This window comes from Pleurodeles waltl, chromosome 6 (assembly GCF_031143425.1).
Source record: "Pleurodeles waltl isolate 20211129_DDA chromosome 6, aPleWal1.hap1.20221129, whole genome shotgun sequence".
Classification (NCBI taxonomy): domain Eukaryota; kingdom Metazoa; phylum Chordata; class Amphibia; order Caudata; family Salamandridae; genus Pleurodeles; species Pleurodeles waltl.
In genome coordinates, this window is record NC_090445.1 from 403,849,338 (window position 1) to 403,876,005 (window position 26,668).

A 26,668-nucleotide genomic window follows, 5' to 3' on the forward strand; every position below is an offset into this window, starting at 1 on the left:
GTTTGTGTGTATGTTGTTGTGGGTGAGGGTGGGGGTGGGGGTATTGCGTGTTGCGTGTGTGTCACTCTCTTTTCCCTAGCCCCCTCCCCTGTGTTGTAGGTGCAGTACTCACCGTGGTCGTCGACGGCGTCTGTCCTGCTCCCGATAGAGCAGGAGGAAGAGCAGCATAAGCAGGACCTGTAATTCGGGCTCCATGGCGTCCTGGTTCCTCGCTGGGTGTCGAGAGGTGAGTGGTTTCCCTTCTGTGTACTATTTCCGCCGTGCTTTTGATAGCATTGGTTCCGCCCCAGAAAAGGTGGCGGATAGGCCTGTTGTGATAGTATGGGTGGTACATTATCTTCCGTCCGTCTGTTGGCGGTTACCGCTGCGGTGTTTGTTTCTACCACTGTGGAGGTCGGAGTCTTAAAGTGGCTGTCTGTGTTGGCAGGTTCTGCCATGGTCATGATTCCTTTTTTTTTAAGCCGGCCTGCTGGCGGTATTACCACCGCTGTGAAACCGACCACCAGGATTGTAATGAGGGCCATAGTCTCTCAATGACCTTGACCTTTCCTTCACCCTCTCTCTGGATCTTTTAGCCATAGTTTTATCACATTCCCTTCGTATATCACTCATTCCCTTCCTCCTCATCCATTCATTTTTTTCCACATCCATGCACCTCACTGTCCTCCTCACATTCCATCCGATAACTTGACACAATTTCCCTTCACCTCTATCACACATCTAGGTTCCGACAATTTAGATTCACCCTTCCTTGCCAAGTTTCCCGTACTCACTCTCACCCACTCACCCCTTTCATACAACTCCTGTTTTCTCTTAACCCTGCTGTTGTGTCTTGACTCATACTGTTGCTGATACTTCTTCACCCTTTGACCAATTTCCTCAGGATTGGCCGCACATTTTCTGGTTTTCACCATCCATGCTGGTACAGCCACTGTACATGGTACTCTCCCCTTTAGTAACAAAAATGGAGTTTCACCAGTCACACCATGTGGTGTTGTTCTGTAACTCCATAGCACGTCCCTGACCTGAGTCTTTCATGAAGAGTTGTTGCATATAGCCAACTGAATGTTTTCCCCCAACACACGATTAAATCGTTCAACCATGCCATTACCCCGTGGATGATACACAGGTGTTCTGCAATTTTTGATTCCCCATTTCATTAGGAAACTTTCAAATTCACCCGAAGTAAATTGTGGCCCATTGTCACTAACAATCTCCCCAGGACATCCTTCCCTTCTGAATATTTCCTTGCAGAATGCTATCACATTACCCGTTCTCACTTCTTTCATAAATGCCACTTCCGGTCATTTTGAATAATAGTCCATCATGACTATAGCAAACCTGTCTGACCATCCCAAGCACTCAAAGGGACCACATATATCAATGGCTACCTTCTTTCATGCCTTCTCTGGAAATTCCCTCAATTTGATAGTTGATTCCAGCAATACATACCTTTCAATCTGTTTGTCCATTCCTGGCCACCAAAAATCCACCCGAACCTTCCTTTTCATGGCGGGCATGTTGCCATGCCCTTCATGCATCAGTCTCAACACTCTTTTTCTTAAGCTCTCCGGTACAAACAATTTGTCCCCTCTTCACAGTACACCGTCCATAACTGACAATTCCTCCCATACATTCTTGAATTCATCCATATCAGCACCCAAATGTTTCCTTTCTGCCACCGATAACTCTTTCATTATCTTAATCAATGCAACATCTCCTCGTACAGCAGCTTCCCATTCCTCTCTGTCTATAACTCCCCACGTATCAGATATATCTGCCACCATCCACTCATCCTCTTCAAACTTCTCTTTGTCGTCCACTGGTAATCTAGACATATAATCAGCATTTATATTCTTTATGCCAGGTACATTTCCCATCTTTATTGTGTACTCTTGTAGTTTACACATCCACTTTGAAATTCTTGGTGTGGCCTTGCTGGCCCCTTATAAATGTGTATTAACAGTTTGTGGTCTGTCCGTAGTTCAAATTCTGTGCCCCATACATATGTACGAAAATGTTGCACACTCCACCAGCATGCCAAAGCCTCCTTTTCGATAGTTGAGTAAGTTGGTTCAGCACCCTTCAACGTGCGCGACGCAAAAGCTAACACTCTTTCTCTGCCTTCATGTCTTTGCAACAATGCCGCCCCCAATCCATAATTACTTGCATCCGCCACAATTATGGTCTCATCCTCCAGATCATACGGCTTCAACGTGATAGCTTTCACTATTGAATTCTTGATCAAATCAAATGCATCTTGACACTCCTTGGACCACTTAAAATGGCATCCTTTTTTCATTAAGTCTCTCAGCACATGCACCTCATCTGCAAAGCGATCTACAAGTTTTGTGTAGTACTCAGCCAAGCCAAGGAATGATCTCAGTTGATCTTTGTTTTGAGGAGAGGGAGCCTTCGATATGGCATCTATTAATTTTAGCTTTGGTTTTACGCCATCTTGATTCAACGTGTGCACCGAGTACTCCACCTCTCCAACACAGAATTTGCATTTGTTCCTGCTGATGGTAAGTCCAGCTTTCTCCAATTTTCCCAATACTTCTACCAATACCTCATCATGTGCTTGCTCATTTTCCCCCCAAACCAACACATCATCCTGGAGCACTAATGTGTTATTCACGTTGCTCAGAATCTTTTGCATAATCCTCTGGAACACTGCAGAAATGGATGCTAAACCAAAAGGCATCCTAACACATCGGAACGCCCCCTCTGTTGTGATGGATGATGTCAAATGTCTGGACATCTCTGACAACCGCACCTGATGATAAGCATTCGACAAATCCAGTGTGGTGAAATACTTTCCCTTCCGAACACTGGCTAACATTTTGTTTATCCTTGGCAGCGGGTACCGATCAATGAATATATTGTCATTTAAATCCCTTAAATCAATGTACATACTAATTCTTCCATCAGGTTTCTTCGCTACAACTACTGGACTCAACCATTCGGAAAACTCTATTGGTTCAATTACGCCTTCTCCACATAACCTCTGAAGCTCCTCCTTCAATTTTTCTCTTAGCGCCATTGTCACCATCCGTGCCTTGTGTACTTTTGGCACCGCCTCCTTTTTAAATTTGATGTTTGAAGCTTTTAAGGCAACCCAGTTTCTCACTAAACAATTTGGGAAATTTTGTCACCCATTTTCCTTCCATACTTCCTTCTGTTGCCAACACCTGTTCTGGATGATTAGGATTCAACACGACGTCCAATCTCTTTGCTCCTTCCATCTGAGCAATGATCGCCCTTGTCCCACTACATATACTTTCCCTTGTGTTCTTCTTCCCTTAAATACAAGTTCCACTTCAAAATAACCCAATATTGGAAGTTTACCACCACAATATCCCTCTGGCACTACTTCCGTAGGATTAAGCTTGTTATTCCTCAAACTTGCCCATACTCTTTCGTCTATCAAGGTAAATGGTGAACACAAGTATGCCCACATATGTGTCTGTTTCCCATTTATTTCAATGACACACTTAGGTGGGTTGTACTCTTGACTCTTCACCCCATGTTGAGTACACACTACTGTGCCTTCTTCTTCCACAGCCAAAACTTCCAATTCATCCTCACTTGTACTACCATCCTTTGTTTTATTCTCCATTCCATTTCCCTTTGCTATATTTACAGACTTCTTGAACTTAGTGTCACCCGCCATTCTGCATACCCTTGCAAAATGCACAATTTTCCTACATTTAAAACACCTAGTATTCACGGCTGGACAATTTCTTGCTTCCGCTAAATGTTTGTTACTGCCACACCTAAAGTATTCTTTCTTTTTTCCGAAGCCTTCTTCAAATTTATTCACATTCTTCTTGGTGAATCGCACTTCACCCACTGCATTCTGTTCCTTACTTCCAGAATCTGCGCTGTTCAGTTATTTGACATACTGATATGTATTTCCATATGTCTAGCGACCTCAACCGTCTTGTCCAATGTAGGACACCAGCATAGGCTGCCCAGCAATCCTTGTGCTGCTATCATGCTAAACCTAGCATGAGGGCAGCACCAAGGTTGGTCTGAGCAGCTTGTTCTTAAAAGTGCACAGACTTAATTCCCCCACCCCTTCCCCCCCTCTGATGGCCCAGCTGCCTCTCCTTTCACATGCTCCTGGCTGAGCTAGGAGCTGGAAAATAAAACAATAATGATATATCATTTTATTTTTCAGCTCTGCCTTAGGCAGGGGGTGATGCTTCTTCGCCGTTGCGCAGGTGCTGCCCCTGACTAAAGTTATCAAAACACATGCAAATATGCTGTAGCTCAGAAGTAGAGATGCAACTCAACTACTAGTACTGCGGACACTCCAATAGAAACTAATACAGGCAAGGAATTCAACCTGAAGGGAACACATGTTAGATTAATTAAATTACTTCACCATTTAGAATTATATATTTTTAGTTATTATAGAATTATATATAATTATTATAATTATTTTCAAAATGTATTATATAACTTTTTCAAAATATACACTAAACTGTTAAACATTTTTACAAAAATGAAATGTTTTAAAATTAATTAAATGTATAATTTTAAGCAACCTTACTAACTTTTATACACAAATTACAAGATTAACTAAACTATTTTTAATTATTGATTAAAAATTAATATATATAAATGTAATAGAATTTTTTTTGTATTTTACTCTTTAATACATACTTAATATGCTGTAAAATTGTATCTATTATCTCCAGGTTAATCTTATATATTTTACATTGATTACATGTATACTATACATTAAAATATTTTCATTTTAAAAAGAAAATCCCTATACTTTCTGATGGAGAGATATTTATCTCTGTGCCGGTCTCCGACCCGGTGGTGGAAATGTCTGCCAATTAGCAGCAATGTAAAATACAGTCATAAACTTACTTGTATTACCTTTCTGGTAATAAAAACCATTGTAGTAGACTCCACACCCTCAATGGAGGCGGTGAAGAGATATAAGTCCACACCAAGGGTAAATCTCCACTCGGAAGTGGTTCATAGCAAACAAAAAGGAGAGTTACACCTAGGCGTAGTAGTAAATATATATGTGAGTAAATACACACTGTTAGAAATGGGGTCTCTAGTTGGCAGAGGTATACACCCTTGTCCTAGTAGGGACCACAATCCTAGTCAGGGTACGTCACACACAATCCAACCTATCCTGTGCCCACCCTCTGGTAGCTAGGCACTGAGCAGTCAGGCTTAATTTAAAAGGCAATGTGTAAAGTATTTGTGCAATAAATCATACAGTAACACAGTGAGAACACCACAAAAACACACAACACAGGTTTAGAAAAATATAGGATATTTATCTGGTTAAAATAAGGTCATAACGATAAAGATTCAATAAGCACAAGTTGAGATATCACTTGTACAAGATTAAAAAGAGTCTTAAATCTTAAAAATCAACAATTGTTTCTTGATTACACAAAGTACCTGGTTTGAATTGAAAACAACACGCATGGAGACTGCAGAGGAGGACATGCGTGGAAAAATATGGTGTGCGTCAGATTTTCCGATGCGGCACAGACAATGCGCCATTTCTTTCCACACTGCAAGGGGTTTGCATTGTTTTTCAGAACGCAGTCTTGGTTCTTCACTGCGGTGAGATCTTTTTGATGCCCAGTGACTATGCAGGGAAATCCTGGGCGTGCTGGAAGAAGTCACAGTTGTTGCGTCAATCCGGTGGGGGGATGCATCGCATTTTCTGTTACATTGCAGACGCTGCATTGATTTTCAATTCGGGAATTGGCTGCGTCATTCCAGTTCCACTGTGAGTCAATGTGGTAGGCCTGTGCTATTGCAAGGCAGGCGCTGAGTTGAATCTTCACTTAGGAAGTCGGGCTGCGTTGTTCTGGTTTGGCTGTGTAGCGATTTCTCGGTTTTAAGAATGCTGTATGTCAGTTCCGAAAGGCTGTGCGACGCTTTTCTGCACACAAGGAGTTTTCAGAAGAGATTAAGAGGGTCATTCTGACCCTGGCAGGCGGCGGGAGCCGCCCACCTCGCGGGAACCGCCAAATGGCCGCTCCGAGGTCAGAAGACCGCGGATGCCATTCTGGCTTTCCCGCTGGGCCGGGGGGCGACCGCCAAAAGAGCGCCCGCCGGCCCAGCGGGAAAGGCCCTGCAACAAGGAAGCCGGCTCCGAATGGAGCCGGCGGAGTTGCAGGGGTGCGACGGGTGCAGTTGCACCCGTCGGGATTTTCACTGTCTGCTAAGCAGACAGTGAAAATCTTTATGGGGCCCTGTTAGGGGGCCCCTGCACTGCCCATGCCAGTGGCATGGGCAGTGCAGGGGCCCCCAGGGGCCCCACGACACCCGTTCCCGCCATCCTGTTCCTGGCGGTAAAAACCACCAGAAACAGGATGGCGAGAAGGGGGTCGGAATCTCCATGGCGGCACTGCTTGCAGCGCCGCCATGGAGATTCAGCCCATGCAGGGAAAATCCGGCGGGAAACCGCCGGATCCCCTTTTCTGACCGCGGCTTTACCACCGCGGTCAGAATGGGCTGGGAAGCACCGCCAGCCTGTTGGCGGTGCTTCCGTGGTCCCCGGCCCTGAGTCGGAATGACCCCCTAAGTCTTTTCGACCCTGAGACTTCAGAAAACAGGAGGCATGCTCAATCCAAGCTCTTGGGGAGCACATCTCAGCAAAGTCAGAGGGCAGAAGGGCAGCAGTACTTCGCAGCAAAGCAGTCCAGATGGGCAGCCAGGCTGTTTCTCTTGCAGGTTCAGGTTCAGTTCCAGACTTTTCTGATTTGGTGGGGTCAGAGACACAGTTTATATACCCCAAAATGCCTTTGAAGTTCCCTTTTCAGTACAAGTCTGTCTGCCAGGATCCCAGTAGGGGGTTTGACAGTCCATTGTGTGATGCCAGGCTGCTAGACTTTGAAATGTAAGTGTCAGGCCCTCTACCCTTCCAGCACAGGAAAACCCATTCAGTTTGCAGATGAGTGGAGTGTGACTGAGTGTCCTGTGTTTGTGGTTGTCTGGATGAAATGCGCAAGGAAGCTGTCAACCAGCCCAGCCCAGACATTGATTGGAGACAGGCTGTAAGGCACAGATGGATTTCAAGTGCAGAGAAATACTCACTTTCTAAAAGTGGCATTTCTAAAATAGTAATATAAATTCCAACCTCACCAATAAGCAGGATTTTCTATTACCATTCTAGCCATACTAAATATGACCTGGTTACCCCTTTCTGATCAGAATTTACCACTCTGCTCCACTATATGAGAGTAGTCCTAATTATAGCCTATGAAAGGAGCAGACCTCCCAGTAGTGGAAAACGAGTTTAGGAGTTTTCCACTATCAGGATATATAAAACACACATGTACATATCCTGCCTTTTATCTAAATAGCACCCTGCCCTTTGAGTTACCTAGGGCCTACCTTAGGGGTGACTGATTTGTAGAAAAAGGGGAGTTCAAAACTTGGCAAGTACTTTTCAATACCAAGTCGCAGTGGCAGTGAAATTGCACACACATGCCTTGCAATGGCAGGCCTGAGACATGGTTAAAGGGCTACTGATGTGGGTGGCACAATCAGTACAGCAGGCCGGCTAGTAGCATTCAATTTACAGGCCGTGGGTGCCTCCAGTGCACTTTACTAGGAATTTACGAGTAAATCAAATGTGCCAATTGGGAATAAACCAATGTTATCATGTTTAGGGAAGAGAGCATATGCACTTTAGCACTAGTTATCAGTGGTAAAGTGTGTAGATTCCTAAAACCAGCAAAAACAGTGTCAGAAAAGTGGAGGGAGGCAGGCAAAAAGGTTGTGGGATGACCACCCTAAGGCTGTCAGGTCTAACACACACTTGTGTATTTAACTTTGAGAACCAGGCCAAATGTTTAAGGCTGCACTTCCCTCTATTATGATGTACTTGAGACTCCATGAGGCATACATGTCAACTTTCTGTGACCAAAAACAGATTTTTCAAGATTCAAAACTACTATTTAGAATAAGGACAACATTATCAAAATTGTATCACACCACATTTTGCCAGATTCTGACAACACAGGAAATGACATCTCAAGCATAGCAACCAGATCAGAGTAAATGATTGTGTGACTTTTGTTCCAGATAGCATCTGATAAATAAATTACATAAATGTATTTTTTTTTGCAGTTCTATAATGTGCATAAATGGCTATGTGCTACCAGAGAGCATTAATTTGTACAATTATATTTTGATTGCATTTCAGAACAATGTGAGGTGACATGCCTATAAAGTTTTGTATAATGTTTGTACATCAAATGACAATTGTAAAAATATATCAAAAGAAGCCCATGAAACATGAAAAGAAGGGAACCATATCCCATGTACGTGAGTCCAGTGAGTCCAATCATACATAGGAAGACAATGAGTAAACAGACATTACGGTTTTAACATTTACAATCTATATATAGAAAGTAGTGATACCCACTCGTATGTACATACTGAGGACACCAGAATGATATGCTGTAAATGTTGACTAGCTGAGAAAAAGGGAAACTAAACAAAGTATCTAGGAGTTTGGAAAGGAGGTGGGGAGGTTTTCCATTAGCCCAGGGAACTTACACTGGAGGCAGACCTCTGGGTGAGTACCAGAGAGTCTGAAGATGCATTTGGGGGTGTTCCTGAGGGGAGTTGTCTAGGTACTTCCCAACCAGGTGAGGTAGGGAAGGATTGCAGTGTCCCAGGTAGGTCTCAGTGTAGTGGGATGGGTGAGGGATCCCATGTCCAGTCTCAGAGGAGAGGCATTGGGTATGGGCTGAGGCCCAGGGTGCCTGAGATCCAGTCCCAGGTCCTGGAGAGTTCCATGAGGGAACACCAGGAGGAGAGCCTAGCCTGTACCATAGGGCCATGTGCTGACGGAGACTCCACAGTGTCATGAGAACTTGGGGGGCGGCTGTAGCCAGTGTCTCACCAGTTCTGGTGTCTGGCAGTACCACTCCTAGTGAGGGGGTGCAGAAGTCCAGGCAGAGGGTTGAGAGGGGATTGAGGGCCCCAGTGGAGAACCTGAGGGTCAGGGGTTAGCTCTGAGGTCAGAGCCCCCAAGGAATGACCTTGGTGAGACAATTTCTGGGCTGGGGGAATTCAGATTCTGCCAGATGGGCAGGGGTCAGGGGACCTGCGACAGCCAGACTCTAGTGTGGCCCTTGGGGAAGGTGTTTCCCTTGTGGGGGGGTAGGTGTGCCCCCCAGGAAGTCCTGGTGCGCCAGGCAATGGTTCAACCGCAGGATGGTGACTCAGGGTTGAATGATCAGGTTCAGGGGGTAAACTCTGACCTGATGGGGAGTAGGTGTGATCCCAAGGAAGCTAGTGTAGGGATGGGGGTAGACGTTGGCCCAGGGCTGGGTTCAGGGTACATCGAGGTCACCTTAGTATCCGTGGGTGGGGTGGACATTGCAACTATGGCCACCTTACCTCCCAGCATGGAGAGGTATAGGCAGAGACCTAAAGTCAATGGGACTGAGGTGGAAGCTCTGAGAGATACGGAGCCAGTGTGACAATGGTCACAGAGAAGCTGGTTTCTCCAGAACAGGTCTTACCTAGTGTCTTCCACCAAGTAACTTATGCAGATAGCAGAACCAAACTCCATCCCATGGCCATGGTGAGCCTGGAATGGGGAGTTGTGACTGACCCTAAGAAGGTAGCTGTAGTTCCTGCCCTCCCAGTAGAGTGTCTGCTGGGAAATGATCTGGAAGCATCTGACTGGTCAGAGGTGGAAAGAAGGGTCAATGCACAGATGCTGGACCTCCCTGAATGGGTGTGTGCTGTGACCAGGTCACAGGCAGCACAACAGGGAAGTGCTGGACACTTGGATCCTGGAACAATGGGCCATGCCTCCAAGAAAAAGATAAAGGGCACTGGGTCTGGCTTGCCAACCCCAACAAGTACAGAGAGTCAGGAGGAATCCAAACCTGAGGGGGAGAATCTGACCTCTGAGGGAGGGCCACTTTCCCTGCAAGCTCTGTCTGACTTGGTAGAACTCCAAGGGGCAGGTGGGCCCACCAGAGAAGAATTGTGCCAGGGATAAAGAGAGTGTCCCACTCTTGACGGCCTAAGGCAGACTGCTGCCAGGCAAGAACAAGGGGATACTAGTGGAACCCACAAGGTTTACTGGGAGGATGGAGTTCTCTACACCGAGGGAAGGGACACCAAACCAGGGGCAACCAGGAGAGTGGTGGTCCCCCAGAAGTATAGAGAATTCCTCCTCACTTTAAGCCATGCTATTCCCTTAGCTGGACATTTGGGACAGATCAAGACCTGGAACAGGCTGGTCAACCATTTTTATTGGCCCCAATTGTCAGAAAATGTCAGGGAGCTTTGCAGCTCCTGTGTTACCTGCCAGGCCAGTGGCAAGGCAGGGGGCAAGCCAAAGGCTCCCTTGATACCACTGCCAGTGGTTGGGACTTCCTTTGAGAGGGTGGGGATTGACATTGTTGGTCCCCTAGACCCACCAACTGCCTCAGGCAAAAGGTATATTTTGGTGGTTGTGGACCATGCCACCAGGTACCCCGAGGCAATACCCCTCCAGACAGTCACTGCTTCCACAGTGGCTAGGGTCATACTTGGTGTGTTCACCAGAGTGGGATTCCCAAAGGAGGTGGTCTCAGATAGGGGCACAAATTTTATGTCTGCCTATCTGAAAGCCGTGTGGGATGAGTGTGGTGTTACTTATAAGTTCACCACCCCCAATCATCCACAGACCAATGGTCTGGTGGAAAGATTTAATAGGACCCTGAAGGGCATGATCATGGGTTTGTCTGACAAACTCAGGAGAAGATGGGATGTTCGCCCCCTATGTCTGCTGTTTGCCTACAGAAAGGTGCCACAGAAAGGGGTTGGATTCAGCCCCTTTGAATTACTGTTTGAGCACCCTGTAAGAGGCCCATTGTGCTTGGTGAGAGAGTCTTGGGAGATGCCTCTTAAAGAATCCAAGGAGAATGTGCTGGATTATGTGCTGGGCCTGCGGTCACGCATGGCAGAGTATATGAAGAAGGCAAGCAGGAACCTGGAGGCCAGCCAAGAGCACATGAAGCTCTGACATGACCAGAAGGCTACCATGCCTGAGTATCACCCAGGACAGCTGGTGTGGGTTTTGGAGCCTATGGCTCCTAGGGCCCTTTAGGCCAAATGGACTGGGCCCTATCTAATTGTGGACATAAAGGGGAGGTCGCCTACCTGGTGGATCTTGGCACCCCCAGGAATCCTCATAGGATCCTCCATGTCAACACATTGAAACCCCACCAGAACAGGGCAGACATGACTATGCTGATGGTCACTGATGAAGGGAAGGAGGAGGAGAGTGAACCTCTGCCAGACCTCCTGTCCTCAAATGAACAAGATGAGTCAGTGGAGGGAGTGGCACTCTCTCCCAAGTTGACAGACCAGCAAACAAAAAGACTGCAGACAAGTTTTGGAACAGTTTGCTAGTCTGTTCCCCCTGACCCCTGTACTCACCAATTGGTGTGTCCATGACATTGACACTGGTGACAGCTTACCTGTCAAAAACAAGCTGTACAGGCTGTCTGAACAGGTCAAGGCCAACATCAAAGCTGAAGTGGCTAAGATGTTGGAGCTCAAGGTAATTGAGCCCTCTGACAGTCCTTGGTCCAGTCCAGTGGTACTGGTGCCCAAACCTAATCCCCAAGGTGGGAAGAAGAAATTGAGATTCTGTGTGGACTACAGAGGTCTACATGCAGTCACTAGGACTGATGTTCACCTCATACCTAGAGCTGATGAGCTCATTGATAGGTTAGGGGCTACCAAATTCCTGAGCACATTTGATCTGACCTTAGGATACTGGCAGATTGCCTTAAGTCCAGGAGCTAAGGAGAGGTCAACCTTTTCCACACCAGAGCGCCACTTTAAGTTCAAGGTGATGCCCCTTGGCCTGAAAAATGCTCCTGCCACCTTCCAACAGTTGGTGAATAGAGTCCTGTCTGGGTTGGAATCTTTCAGTGCAGCGTATCTGGATGATATAGCTGTATTTAGTTCCACCTGGGAGGACCACCTGGTCCACCTGAAGGAAGTGCTTCAGGCCCTGCTCCAAGCAGGCCTGACTATCAAAGCAAGCAAGTGCCAGATAGGGCAGAGCTCAGTTGTGTACCTGGGCCACCTTGTTGGTGGAGGCCATGTACAACCTCCACAGCCCAAGATCCAGACTATCCTAGGTTGGGAGGCTCCTAAAACCCGGACTCAGGTCAGGGCCTTTCTTGGCCTGACTGGGGACTACAGGAGGTTTGTTCAGAATTGTGGGACCATAGTGGCCCCTCTGACTGAGCTTACCTCCAAGAAACAGCCCAAGAAGGTCATTTGGACCCCAGAGTGTCAGAAATCTTTTTACACCCTAAAACAGGCCATGTGTTCAGCACCAGTGTTACTGGCCCCTGACTATAGCAAGTTTACAGTGCAAACAGATGCTTCAGAGGAAGGGAATGGGGCAGTCTCAGCACAAGTTAATGAAGAGGGCCATGATCAACCAGGTGCCTTCATCAGCAGGCGACTACTCCCCAGAGAGAAAAGATGGAGTGTCATTGAGAGGGAGGCCTTTGCTGTGGTCTGGTCCCTGAAGAAGTTGAGGCCATACCTGTTTGGCACTCACTTCTGTGTACAAACTGACCTCTCAGATTGTTGATGCAAATGAGGGGGGAGAACCCAAAACTGTTAAGGTGGTCCATTTCCCTACAGGGGATGGACTTCACTGTGGAGCATGGACCTTTGGCTGCCCATGCCAATGCAGATGGCCTTTCCAGGTTTTTCCACTTAGCTGATGAGGACTACCAAGGTGTGGGATAGTACCCATCACCTTTCATCTGGGGGGGGCGGAGGAGTCCTCCTTTTTGCCCTGGTCACCCCCAAACTTTTTGGACAGGTACTGGTGGTTACTGACTCTTGGCTGTGCCGTGGGTACTGCTTACCAGTCCCAGGGCCAGTGCTCTGTGTAAAGTGGATATGCAAGGTAGGCTAATTATAATTGGCAAAATTAACTACCTATAAGTCCTAATATATGGTAGGGCATGGAGGTTTAGGGACCCCAGCAAAGGTGGTGCCACCATAGGTGCACTGCTGAGGTGCCCAGTGTCATTTTAAAGGCAGGCCTGCCTTGCTGGCTGCTTTTAAATTAAAGTTACATGCAAATTCAAATTTGGAATTGAAAGTAGTTCCAAAGTTTAAACTACCTTATTTTTACATATAAGTCACCCCTAATGTGTGCCCAATGTGTCCCTAGGGCTGGGTGTCATGTAACCATAAGCAGGGACCTTATCAAATAGTTTTATAAGCCCTGGTGAAATAAAACAGCCACATTTGTTTTTCCCTCATTGAAGTGAATGGCCTCCATAGGCTAGAATTGGGAGACTTTATTTTAGTTTTAAAAGTTCCCTTAAGTAGCAGATACCACAATTTTGGTATCAGATTTATTGTTATAATAATTCCTACAACTTCCAGTTGTTGGATTAATATAACTTTTTCAGGTAAGGAGTTTTAAACTTTACCTGAAAAGTTGCCAACTTCAGCCCTGCAGTGTTTTTGCTGCTTTGCTCTGATTGGCCAGCCTCTGGCAGCCTGGCCAGGCTTCCTTGATGAGGTGTGAAGTGACCTGGCTCAACACAAAGGGATGTGCCTGGGGGAGGAGATCTCCCCTCAGCAGATGGGGTAGCAGGAAGGAGGTAGGGCTGCCAAACCGGTCTTCAAAGGCAGGGAAGGACATTTGGAGCAACCCAGCAACACCCTCACATATTGCAAACCCAGACAATTAGGTGCCCCCTTGATTAGATTAGGAGAGGACAGGAGAGGGGTGTGTTTAGGATTTTTAGCCAAACCAGTGGGTGGGCTCAGCCAGATGTAACCTCCAAAAATCATTTTCAGCCATGATGAATTTTTGAGGAATGTTGCTCCTTGGGATTGATTTTTGCTACACTTCCCAGGAAGTGGTCATCACAGGGGGAAGGACCCTGCCCCTGATTGGAGAACCAAGACCCCTGTGTTTTACACCCAGGAGCAAGAATAAAACTGGCAGACCTGCACCCAGACCTCATATCCCCATCAGATTCCAACAAGGAAGAACTACAGAAGAAGAATGACTTCCCTGCTGGACCCCTGGCCTGCACCTGGACACTGCACTCTGGAGGACTGCACCAGCTGCACACGTGGGCTTCACCACAAGAAAGACTTTGCCTGGCTTCAACTGGTTCGAGGAGGGACTCCCTGTTTGCTACAGGTGAAAGTTTGCTAACCAGAGTCCTCTGCACCAACTCCTGAAGAAACCAACCAGCTGACCATTGTCCAGTGGCCAAAAAGGAGTTTGCACCAGGTGCATTCTGGGAGTTGTAGTCCGCACCCCCAAGGAGCATCTCAGAGCTTCTGGAACCTTGGTGTGAACTGTGGACCTCAAAAGAACCTTAAAAAAACATCTGGAAGAAGATCCAGAAGTTTGGAGAACTTTGGAGAACTTTTAGAAAAAAGCTCCATAGAGGGACTGACCCGCCGCGGCAACTCTAGCTGGCTTGCCTCAACCACGACCAGCCTGATTTGCAGGTTCGTCCAGGTGAAGAAAATCTCCAAAAAAGTGACAAAGTCCGAACGTAGGAAGTTCACCGGGACCTCCCAGGCAGTGTTTCCGAAGAGGGCTCCAAGGACGTTGGATCAAGATTCAGGTTTGCCCTGAGGGCTCCCGCGACGCGTATCCGAGGAAGAGTTCCAGGAGGTCAGATTGGACTGGCAAGTTCGTCCCGCTGAAGAAAGTCTCCAGAAAAACAACTAAGTCCTAAGGTAAACTTTTGAATGAGGCCTCCTGCGGGCTGTAGCTGAGCCGGGCTCCAGCGCGGTCGGCCTTAAACTTTGCCCCGGTTGAGGTGCGACCAGATGACTAGATTGACGCTTTTTGTTTCTATGCGTTAGAAAGCATTAATTCTTTAAAAATTCATATCTTCGGTTCCCCTTATCTGATTTTATTTGTTTTGGTGTCATTTTAAAGTTAAAAATATTTCTTGTTTTATAAATTGATTTTAGATTTTTAAACTGTTTCTTATGTTTTATTTAATTACTGTTTTGTGATATTTGAATGCTTAATGCTTTGTCTCCTAAGTTAAGCCTTGTCGCTCGTTGCCAAGCTACCAAGGGTTGAGTTCGGTTTAATTTACTGAGACCTAACTGGACCTAAGTGGAGGTTAATGGCCTATTGCTAAGTGTAGGTACTTACCTGCCCTTTCCAATAACCCAATTTCCAACACCAGTCCTAAACCTTCCCTATTCTTACATGTAAGAAACCCCTAAGGTAGGCCCTCCGTAGCCCATTGGCAGGGTGCAGTGTATGTTCAACGTAGAACATATACTAATGTGTTTTATATGTCCTGACAATGAAATACTGGCAAATTTGTTTTTCACTGTTGCAAGGCCTATCTCTCTCATAGGTTAACATGGGGGCTACCTTTAAAAATGAATAAAGCATAGATTCCATCAGGAGCAGATAGACATGTGGAATTTGGGGTCTCTGAGCTCACAATTTAAAAATACATATTTTAGTAAAGTTGGTTTTAAGATTGTGTGTTTGAAAATGCCACTTTTAGGAAGTGGACATTTTCTTGCTTAAACCATTCTGTGACTCTGCCTGTTTGTGGATTCCCTGTCTGGGTCAGTTTGACAGTTGGGCTGTTTGCACCTCTCTCTATTCAGTGACACAAAGGGAGCTGGGGTGTAGCCTGCATATCCTGATGAGCCATCTGTGCTAGGAGGGAGGGGAGGAGTGGTCACTTACACCTGAAAGGGCTGTGCGTGCCCTCACACAATGCAGTCTCCAACCCCCCTGGTGTGTGTCTGGGGCCTGGCCTGGGCAAGGCAGGATTTCACAAACAAGAGAGACTTTCCTTTGAAGTAAGCCTACTTCAAAGGCAAAATTGGGGATAAGAAGAGCTCCTAAAACCACAGACTTTAGATCACTTCTGGACATCAAGAGGTACCTCTGCCTGGAGAAGAGCTGAAGAGCTGAGAGGTGCTCCCCTGCTTGAGACTGTGCTTTGTGGAGCTATCCTGCAGTTGCTGCTTCTGCAAGAGGACAAAGACTGGACTTTGTGTACATTCCTGCTTGTGAAGAAATCTCCAAGGGCTTGACCTGAGCTTGCCTCCTGTTGTTGAAGTCTCAGGGCCATCAAAGACTTCTTGTGCCAGCACCTGGACTCTCTGCTGAGACTCCTGTCCTGCCAAGTGGTGCCCTATCCAGTTCCTGGGGCCTTGGAAGGTGAAGCTGGCAGACCAAGACTGAAAATCCACGCACAGACAGCCATGCAGGGAAAATATCAAAGCACCTTCCGAGATGCGGAAGAAAAATTACTCGCCTCTGGCTTCGCTGCAGAAATCGATGCTCCACTGGCATTGCGGTTAGCTAGAAGAACGATGCGCATCTCCTGCTGACAGAGGCTGTTAACGTTGCAACCCACATTGTGCGGTTTTGTTCATACCGTGCGGTAGGATTTTCGACGCAAGCCTTGCTGGGTGCGGAAAAACGATACAAAGCCTGCCCGGACCCGAGTGCTGCACGGATCAAAGCATCGCTCCCCTGCATTGAGGAAAAACAACACACACCAACCCAACCAGAAAAGAAGAAACGACGCACGGTTTCGCTTGCGGGTGAGAAATCGACGCACCGCTTACCTTTTTTGACGCACAGTTGCCCGTGCGTGTTATTTTGACGCTACTAGGTACTTCTCAACACTAACATTGTTTTATGTGATTTCTCAAGGATTTAAGACTCTTTTTGCTTTTTAATTAATAACTTGACTTGTGTATTTTGGATTTTTGTCGTTTTGGTCTTGTTTTGTTTAGATAAATATTTTATATTTTTCTAACCCTGTGTTGTGTCATTTTGCAGTGTTTTCATTAAGTTAATGGGTGTGTTGGTACAAATACTTTACACCTGGCACTCTGAAGTTAAGCCTGCCTGCTCGTGCCAAGCTACCAAGAGGGTGAGCGGGGGTTAGCTGAGGGTGATTCTTCTTTACCCTGACTAGAGTGAGGGTCCTTGCTTGGACAGAGGGTATCCTGACTGCCAACCAAAGACCCCATTTCTAACAAAAACAATGTTCGTATACAAGAAAATAGCAAACAATTATTCTGGCCTAGACAACGCCTATGCTGGAGGAGCTCAAAAGGCAAGGGTCGAGAGTCACTGTTGGTCCAGTAACCAAAAGACTAATAGGGAAGGGATCTCATTGGCATGAAAAGGAAAACATGAGTCTGCCCCAACCCCTACACACAACAGAGCAAGTTTCAAAGAGACACAATTTCAGCAAAAAAGGGCTCCGTAAATGTGATAAATATATATAATGTCCTGCATTGTTCATCTGTCAAATCCAAATCCCATCTCTGTGTTAATGGGCTTTACAGAATGTGCAAATAAATAACATAAAAATAAAATGACCTATTCATTGCATTGTCGAAGTGCAACTTGGACTGATAAAAGGTTGAAATAAAGTAATGATAAAAGAAGTTCATAAAGTTTGTATTCCCAAAGGATTTCAGAGACGCGGGAGAGAAAGTGGAGGGTCACCATCCTAATACAGATCTACTTGAGTGAAAAGTACACCGCTGCTAGTGATTGGGTGACTGCTCAGTATTCACAAGCCGCATTCATAAGCAACGGATAAGCAGCAATTATACCAATAATCTTTTATTTGTCCATTTTTTATATTGAGTTCGCTGACGCCCTTGTTTATGCTGGTAAATAAAAAAAAAATTACAAGTATGCATCTCACAATTAGTATGTTATCCCTCGATTGGTTCCTGGTGAAATCATTGACAAGGAGACTGACGCTTGAATTGTTTATGACGTCACTCGGAACGCTGAGCTGCAAATAACCCCTTGCTCATTCTCACTCCCAGCTTTATGTGGTGTACGACCAACCCTCTTTTCCACACCCGCCTCTCCTCCCCGAGTGGAAATGCATTTATCCTTGCAAACGTGTCTTTGATTGTATTTGTGTGAATATGTGCTGAATCTTCATATCATTGACTGAGAACCCAGTGACGTTAATGCAAAATGATAAGGTCTCCTGCAGAATGTGAAATGCGGCCCCTGTGACTCTCATATCTCACACATATTCATTGAACGTGGGTTGGATTGGGGGCCTCTTGATGCAGGGACCTGTGTTACTCCCCTGTGGCAAATCTACTGAATGCACGGCAGGCTTTAGTGCTGGTGGCGCCCGGTGGGACTATCGTTTTGGGCGCCCCCTTTCTCCCTCCCACCAACGACCTCCTTTTCCACCACCCTCCAAGTGTCCCTCGTGTCTCCATAGCCCTTCTCTCTCATACTTTTAATTTGTTTTAAAGCACTGGTTGGAGTTGACTTTACTAATTAGAATGCACATCTGCCCGAATGAACCCTTTTTAGCAACACTAGGAAAACATAATTAAATAATGTAAATGTCAAAGTTCCAGCCACAAAGCTGTTTTCTAGAAAGTAGTCTCAAGAGATAACAGACAATGAGAGCAAAGCTCGGGTTATCTGCGGTTGTGTTTGATGCTCCAAGATAGAAAGCACCCTTACGATGACACATATCAATAAGCAGTTTTATTTTGTTTTTTAAACCCTTCGCCCTTGAATCTTTCTTGGTCCAATGGACCAGTCGCGAGAGATCAGAGGCTGTAACTTTACTCAGCAGGTGCTGTCACACCTGAAAGCCCCTACTTCCTGTGAGTGGGGGTAGACCATGTGGGGCATCAGAGGAGGAGGAAGAAATGGCAAAGCTTAACCTTTCGTTCGACCACTTCCGTGTAATATGATGTGAAACCTGGGGAGGGAGACCTTTGTGTGAAAGGTAAGCATTTGCTCTTCCAAGCTCTACGTCTGCGGCTCTGCTGCACTTCGCCTGTATCCATCCAAGCAAGGACAGAAGAGAAGAATGGAGGGGAAGAGGAACACAATCAAATAATGGTTTAAAGGGACTGAGGAATAAAGGGGCATATTTATACTCCGTTTGCGCCGGAATTGCGTCGTTTTTTTTTACGCAATTTCGACGCAAAACTAACTCCATATTTATACTTTGGCGTTAGACGCGTCTAGCGCCAAAGTCCATGGAGTTAGCGTCATTTTTTAGCGTGGACACCTACTTTGCGTTAATTATATGCAAGGTAGGCGTTCCCGTCTAAAAAATCGACTCCGAGGCATGTGCGTCGGATTTATACTCCCGGGCAAAATTCACGCCCGGGAGTGGGCGGGTCAAAAAAAATTACGTACGGCCGCTTTTGCGCCGTTTTTTAGCGCCTGCAAAAGGCAGGCGTTAAGGGACCTGTGGGCTCTGAAGGAGCCCAGAGGTGCCCTCCCATGCCCCCAGGGACACCCCCTGTCACCCTTGCCCACCCCAGGAGGACACCCAAGGCTGGAGGGACCCATCCCAGGGACATTAAGGTAATTTCAGGTAAGTGTTTTTTTTTATTTTTTTTTGTGGCATAGGGGGGCCTGATTGGTGCCCCCCTACATGCCACTATGCCCAATGACCATGCCCAGGGGACATAAGTCCCCTGGGCATGGCCATTGGGCAAGGGGGCATGACTCCTGTCTTTGCTAAGACAGGAGTCATTTCTATGGGGGTTGGGAGTGAAAAAAAATGGCGCAAATCGGGTTGAGGCGAAAAAATTGCCTCAACCTGACTTGCCCCATTTCTTGACGCCCAAGCCCCATATCCCCCTACGCCGGCGCTGCCTGGTGTACGTCGTTTTTTTTAACACACACCAGACGGCGCCGGCGGCTAACGCCGGCTAACGTCATTCAATAACTACGGCGCCCGCATGGTGCTTCAGAATGGCGTTAGCCGGCGCTAATTTTTTGGACGCAAAACTGCGTTAGCGCAGTTTTGCGTCAAAAAGTATAAATATGGGCCAAAGTGTCAATGAAGGGCAGAAGCAAGCAACAGCTGAAATCAGAAAAGTGTAAACAAAGTGATATTAAGAACAGGGGCGGTATATGAGGTCACAAAAGGGGAAACGTTAAGATAAAAACACAAAGAGAAAGAAAGCAGTAGAAAACAGACAAGGCTCAGTGAAAGGGGAGAAAGAGAATGCAGTGCACAAGGGCAGATCTAGCCAAGTGCGACAGAACACAGGAGAGCAAAAGGAAAGGAGTAAAAATCAGTGGAAATTAAAAAGGGTGAATGAAATGAACATGGAGACCGCAGTGAACAGGAACCAAAGTTTCAAAAGGTAATAAAGAGAAAGAAAGCGACTTGAAGTATGACTAAGCGCTGTGCGCTGCAGGCTAAAATATTACTAAAATAGCACGTGAGAAAAATGTATCTGTCCTTTGCGTGATCTATATGTTATTGGTTCCAATCCTTATGAGATAGTAAAGTGGGTTAATAAACCAACAGTATAGATCCATGTTGCTTTCAGGTCACTGCTTCTAACAAAACTCAGAAAACTGCGGAACTGCAGTTAGTGCAGACAACTACGTTTATCCTGCAGACCACGAACTACCATGTCATATGTCACTCAGACTGTTCAATAGGCTGAGGCATCTGCTGCAGAAATGTGTGAATAAACATATGATAAATATATATATAGCGCACAACTGCCAGTTCTAATGAGATAGCTGTCTTTCAGCACGGCTCTAGCACTATGAGCGCTACACGAGTACATTCTTACAATAAAAATGAAAAAAAGCTTAGAAGGCTAAGAATTGTAAAAGATTTACTCCTACGCGTCATCGCTGTCTACCAAAGGTCAGCTCAGATACAGACCATTGTGAGCCCGGTTCCTACTCCGCGCCCCGCCCGGAATCAGGGACCCTCTACAGAGCTGGCCTACAGTGACGTACAGTCTGCCAGTGAATATGAAGCAGCGCAGGAAGCTCTGGGACATTATGGTGCTACCTCAAACCAGCATGTGATTATAATACAAGACCCCCGTGCTGTGCAAGAGACATTAAGAAGCCTCGCAGCAACCACACGTCTGGGGCCACGGGTCAGGCGGGAGTGAGTTTTGATTCTGGTTGGTGGGTAGTATTTCTGCTTTATAAACTGCACCAATGTGCGTTCTGCACAGTTTGTGTCAGCGCTTTAAAATATCGAGACATTACGAAAACTGTCCTGATTATGTTTTTTTTTTTTTTTTTAAACAGCTTTTCCCCGACCTGATGGCTACGCTGCTAGTCTGCGAGGTATGTGACGGTGTTTCTGACAGTGTCGGATTGCCACTATGTGAGGGGATTGAGAAGATTTTACTGGTGTGAGAGTGCTTTCGGTAGTGAGGGACTGACAGTTTGTGAGGCGTGTGTAGGTAATGTCTGTGAAGTGTGTGAGTGCCTGAGGTAGTGTGACACTTATTCTGAGGGGTGTGCGAGTGTTGTTGCTGTGAAGGTGTGAGTGTGCTCTTGGTAATGAGAGACTGCTACTCAATGAGCTGTGCGCAAATGTTGCTGATAGTTAAGATCAGGGATATGACTGTTGTCAGTATGTGGATCCGCTAGCCTGTGAGAGTTGTGAGCGGCTGTTGATAGTGGGAGGGTAAGTGACTGTTGAAAGTATGGTGAGCCTGATAGTTCGCAGGTTGTCCAAGTGTTGCTGCTTGTAAAAGACTGCTACCCCATAAGGCCAGGCAAGTGTTGTCAGTAGTGTGAAATTGCCAGTCCGTGATGGGTGTGAGTGTTGATGGCAGTGTGAAGGTGCGAGAGGACTGTTAGTAGAGTGATGCAGCTACTCAAGGCAAGTAACATCAATCACAGAATGTAAAACCTGATCAAGATCGCACCTGAGACCTGTGCGAGGCGAAGCACAGGGAAACCGGGCATTTAAGCCAGGTCCAGGACATAAACAAGACAAAATGTGAAGAAATCGACTTTGTGTACAAACAGGGACGTTTCTTGCACTAACTACTATTGACACAAAACGTGGCTGCGCATAAATGAATGTATCGTCTTCACGTGGCGACGTGAAATATAACCCCCAGGGACAGTATTTCATTATTTGCGCACCGTTTGGAATTTAATAGGCTCCCCTTGAGATCGATACATGAACCACGACCAACTCTTTATACTCACACACCCACTTCTTCTAACAAATATATTTCTATGTATAGCTTTGTGTGTGTGTACAGATACAGGTACACATCTGTACATAACTAATATATCAAATACATACACGAGTGTGAGTGTGCATGTGTTCGTCTATCTCTTTCTATATACTGTTTACAGTCTTTCTTGCAGCACCAAACTTCCCTTGGATAACTTTTGAGGGCCCCTGGACGCTTAAAAGGGCTCATAAAATGTAAAAACATATGAAATGCAGATACACATAATGAAAAACAGTTGAATTACGCCAAGCGTTTTACAGAGTGAGCGAGATTCCACGTTCCTACTAACCCAAAGCACAAAGTGTGAAATAACATACAATAACAGTGAGAGCCGGACTCACCCCGGTGATGACGGCGCATTGTGAGGCGCTCAGCAGCAGCAGCAGGGTGCAGACCTGCAGGGGGCTGCTCATGGCTCGCGAGGAGGTGATGCTCCTTTCAGAGCTCAGGACCAGTGAAGCTTCGGCGCCGGAGCCAGCCTCCTTATGAGCTTTGCCTGCATTGGAGAGCCGCCAGGTCATTGCATATCAGTCACCCACCCCTGACTCTCTTTACATCCCTCCCTCGCCCCCGTTCAGAGTACTTCCTCTGGTTATTACACATGGGAACTCGCAATCCCTGTATAAAAACCTAATTACAGTCGACTTGTGACGTCCCTAGTCACCTGCAATAAAGAAATGACGTTTCCACTCAACAGTAATAACTTATTACAGTTGAGTTCTGACGTCACCGTGCCTGTTGCCAAAAAAGAATCGAAGCTAAAGCTGCAGTTTACAAAAAATGGAAAATTAAACTCGTTTTTTACCTTCTGATCTGCGCATCTCACTGCCCCCTGTCAATGCTTATTCTTGATAAAAAAAGATTTTAGCAAAAGTCAAAGCACATTTATATTCCTTTTAATGGAAAATATGACCCAACCCTTTGGCTGGGCTTTGTGCCACACAGATCCATTAGGTAAACCTATGCACTTTATTTGCGGTACTGCACAAATTAGACTTTGAACTAGAGGTGGCATCTGTATTACTGAGCGAGAAAGATTCTAATCCTCTAAAGCAGTGGTTTCCAACCTGTGGTCTGGGGACCCCTGGGGGTCTGTGAAGCCTCCTCAGGGGGTCCACGACTGCTTAGAAAATTAAATAATATTAACAAATTAGGGCCTCAGCTTTCAGTAATGACTCAGTAGGGGGTCCCCGGATTTCAATAATGACTCATTTGGGGTCCCCAGGTTCCATTAGTGATAAAGTGGGGGTCCACAGAAGTCAAAAGGTTGGGAACCACTGCTCTCAAGTGGCCTTTTCTGATGACTGTGCTTCAGACAATTGGAATAGGTGAGATAATGTTACAGACAATTGTGCTTTTATATTCTAAACCAGTGACCAGGGCCTGAGTAAATGGTCTGATATGCAAACTTTTTCTAGTAGAATAGGGGCACTAGGCAGGACTGCCCCCTCGTGTTTCTTCTAATTGTCCTGACTATGGACCCACAGGCTAGACATTTACAAATGATATGACCATATAAAGCTACATTTCAAGTCAGGTCTGTTACCCCTATTTGTGCATCCAGATAACTTTCTAGTATTTGTCCATAGGCCAAGTGACAGTATCACCCCAATAATCAGAGAAGTTATTAGACTCAGAGGAAATTGTGGCACTGCTACTAATTGAGCTAAACATGAATTGCTTCCCCCAAACAAAAGCCCCAGTGAAGCCTGCACTGGAATGTCCAGTCAGATGGGTAGCTGATTCTGTTAAATACCTAGGAATAGTAATGGATTGGGAACCTGAAGAAATAATATTATTAAACTGGCAATAGACAACCTCACCCACCAAGTTAATAAATGGATCAAATTGCCACTATCACTTGTAGGTCAAGTGGATCTTAGAAAAATGTTGGCACTTCCCAAATTCTTGTACCGCCTCCTGAATATCCCGCACCCACTGAATAAGCCCTTTTTCTGAATGCTCAGAGCACACTTCATCGGACTGATATGGGTGGGAAAAATGCCTCAAGTAATTTGGGACACAATGACGTTACCCTTTGATAAAGGAGAGTTTGATGTCCTTGATCTCGAACATTACTATCTAGTGGCACAATGCTACTATGTCAGATTTTTATATCACCCCTGACAGATGCATACCTTATCTCGTACTTGACAGAGAACACACTAATGGTATACCCTGGCGTCTATGCTGCCTGTACATCTGTCAAGGCCAAGAGGGGAAGTGGTCATGGTTGCTACCATTTGTAGGGCATAGAAGCCATTAGGTTTGCAAACTGGACTGCCCACTTTGTGCTGTTCTGTACTACTGATGGTGAGAACCCCACACCTGCTAATCACCCCAAAGCTAGAGTGCTACATACTTTAATAAGGTAGAGTTGTCCGATCTAGGACACCACTAAGTTGAGGGAACATTTATCACATTAGAACAGTTCAGACAGAGATGCAAATCCATCTTTTGAATGTGGTTTCAAATCTACAATTGAGGCACACGATTAGAGAAAAATCCCTGATTTCCCAGAAAAGCCAGCTGAATTAAAACCCCTAACTCCATTGATAAGATTGTCAGACTCCACCAGATCAATATGCTGGCTATATAACATTTCATCCCAACTACATACAGCACAGTGTCAGCAGTAGATAGACACGGAGATCAAGCTGGGGGAGGAACTATCCCAAAAGAAATGGAAATTCTGTTGTACACCGCCGATAGAATTAGTCTCCTTGAATTATAAACATAAACCTCTACACTTTAAGTCCTTACACAGAGCGTACATCACGCCAGACATTCAGTACAGAATAGGCTTCAACAAAGCGTATTCTGTGTGTGGCATGACACGTGCCAAGTTTATCCTTTTGTCCTGGGCATGGCACTTGGCATGGCACTTGGCCTGGGCATGTCCATCTCTTCTAATATACCAAAGTATATCCCAAATGAAAGATACTCTAATAGATGCTGAATCCCTAAGTGCTTTAGTGGGCTATGTTAAACTAATCCATAGTGCGTCATGACGCTTCATAGCAATTGTGTTTCAATTATCTAAACATGGAATTACCATGCATTGATGAGTGACACAGGTTCCAAAAATAGATGATTGGCTGACGAAATGGCTACATGTAGCAATAGAGCTGAGACCTATGCAATACTGTTACTATACCCATCTAGACCCAGGGAAATTTGGGAACCCCTCCAGGATTACCTGGTAGCAGAAGACAACAATGGTTTGCCTATTTAAGTGATCAGTATAGGCTGGATCTGCACTCATCAAGAATGGACACACGGCATTGGAAACACAAATCATAGGGGCATTTTTACAAGGAACTGGAGCATCAGCTCTGATGCGCCAGTTTTCTTGCGTCGCCCTGTGCCCCCCTAACGACAACATAGTATATTACAATACAGCGCAACGTGGCGCACATTAGGACAATAGCATCAGAATTTTTGATGCTTTTGTGGCACTTTGCTGGACTAGCACCAAACATTTTGGCGCTAGTCCAGGAAAGAACAGGGAGGCCCATAGGCTAAAGTACTAGTGTCACTTTAATGCCTGCCATGTTTCACCCCACCCTCCTCTTCCAGGTCAGTGGGGATCCGGCGTTAGTGCCCCCGGGGTACTTCCTCCCCAGGTTGTGGTACTGAAAATTCTGGACCCGTGTTATAAACGTCGTTGTATCACAACGATTTTGGTATCAGCAGACCGGGAATGATTAGAATAGTATGCACAAGCATTGTATTCATATTCGGGTAACAAAATCACCCGAATATCAGAGTTTCCGTCCTGAACCCTCGTGTTCCATTTAAACAACAGCCATTTTATGATTGCCCTCACATAGGCCAATGTCTAATGCTGAAAACGAGTCTGAAGGACACGTACATCTTTGCTGACTCCTCTGTGACCTGGGCAAGCTGACTCCACTGCCTGAAGCCAAACCTGTTCGGCCAGTTTCTTTCCCAGTGGCCGAATGAGATTAGTATCAAGGCACAACACATCATAAACCTTTCATCACACACAAACCATGCCTAATCTTACACACACCTGTCCCTGTTTCTTTCTTTATGACTTGCTTTACAAGGAGCAGGTGCCCATTTATATTGGGGGTCCGTCGATATCTGATGAAAGTACTAAGCCTTGCCGGGTAATTGATTGAGGGCTGGACAAACTGGAATATGGGCTTGTCATCATAAACCTGCTATTTCTTTGTAGTGAAAATATGTGAATGGTCAACTGTAAAATAAGGAATGTTTGCCTAAAGCATAATATTTTGTATAAAAGAGAAGGTTAGCTTTGCAAGAGGAGCAGTCTCCTGAGAATATACACCGTGTTGTACTTCTAGGATACCTGTTACTGGCTGCAGCCAATATACAAGATCTTTGACTTAACCAAGAAGACTCTGTGTTTCTGTAGTCTGAAACAGGAAGGACTCGAAGTCTTAGGGTGTGTTCCCTGGCACCACTGGGTTCTGAAAAACCCAGTACTTCAGTTGGCGCCCAACGTGGGGCGATTTCAGCGGTACCAGTCCAAGCCAGAGGTTTGTGAGGAGCTTCGTGTGAAAATTCTGGAGGAAGGCCGCCACTTCATCGACCCCTGTATGTCGACGTGGTCCGAAAGTCTTTGCTGCGA

General features: G+C 45.9%; 1 protein-coding gene across 1 annotated transcript in view; it reads right to left on the bottom strand.

The window, feature by feature from the left end:
• Positions 1-22,513, bottom strand: part of PROK1 (prokineticin 1) — a 232,860-nt gene extending 210,347 nt beyond the window's left edge. The window contains exon 1 of the mRNA XM_069238331.1: positions 22,389-22,513. Coding sequence (XP_069094432.1) covers positions 22,389-22,460 — 72 coding nt within the window. The 5' untranslated portion in view covers positions 22,461-22,513. The remainder of the gene's footprint in view (positions 1-22,388) is intronic.
• Positions 22,514-26,668: the final 4,155 nt, after the last annotated feature.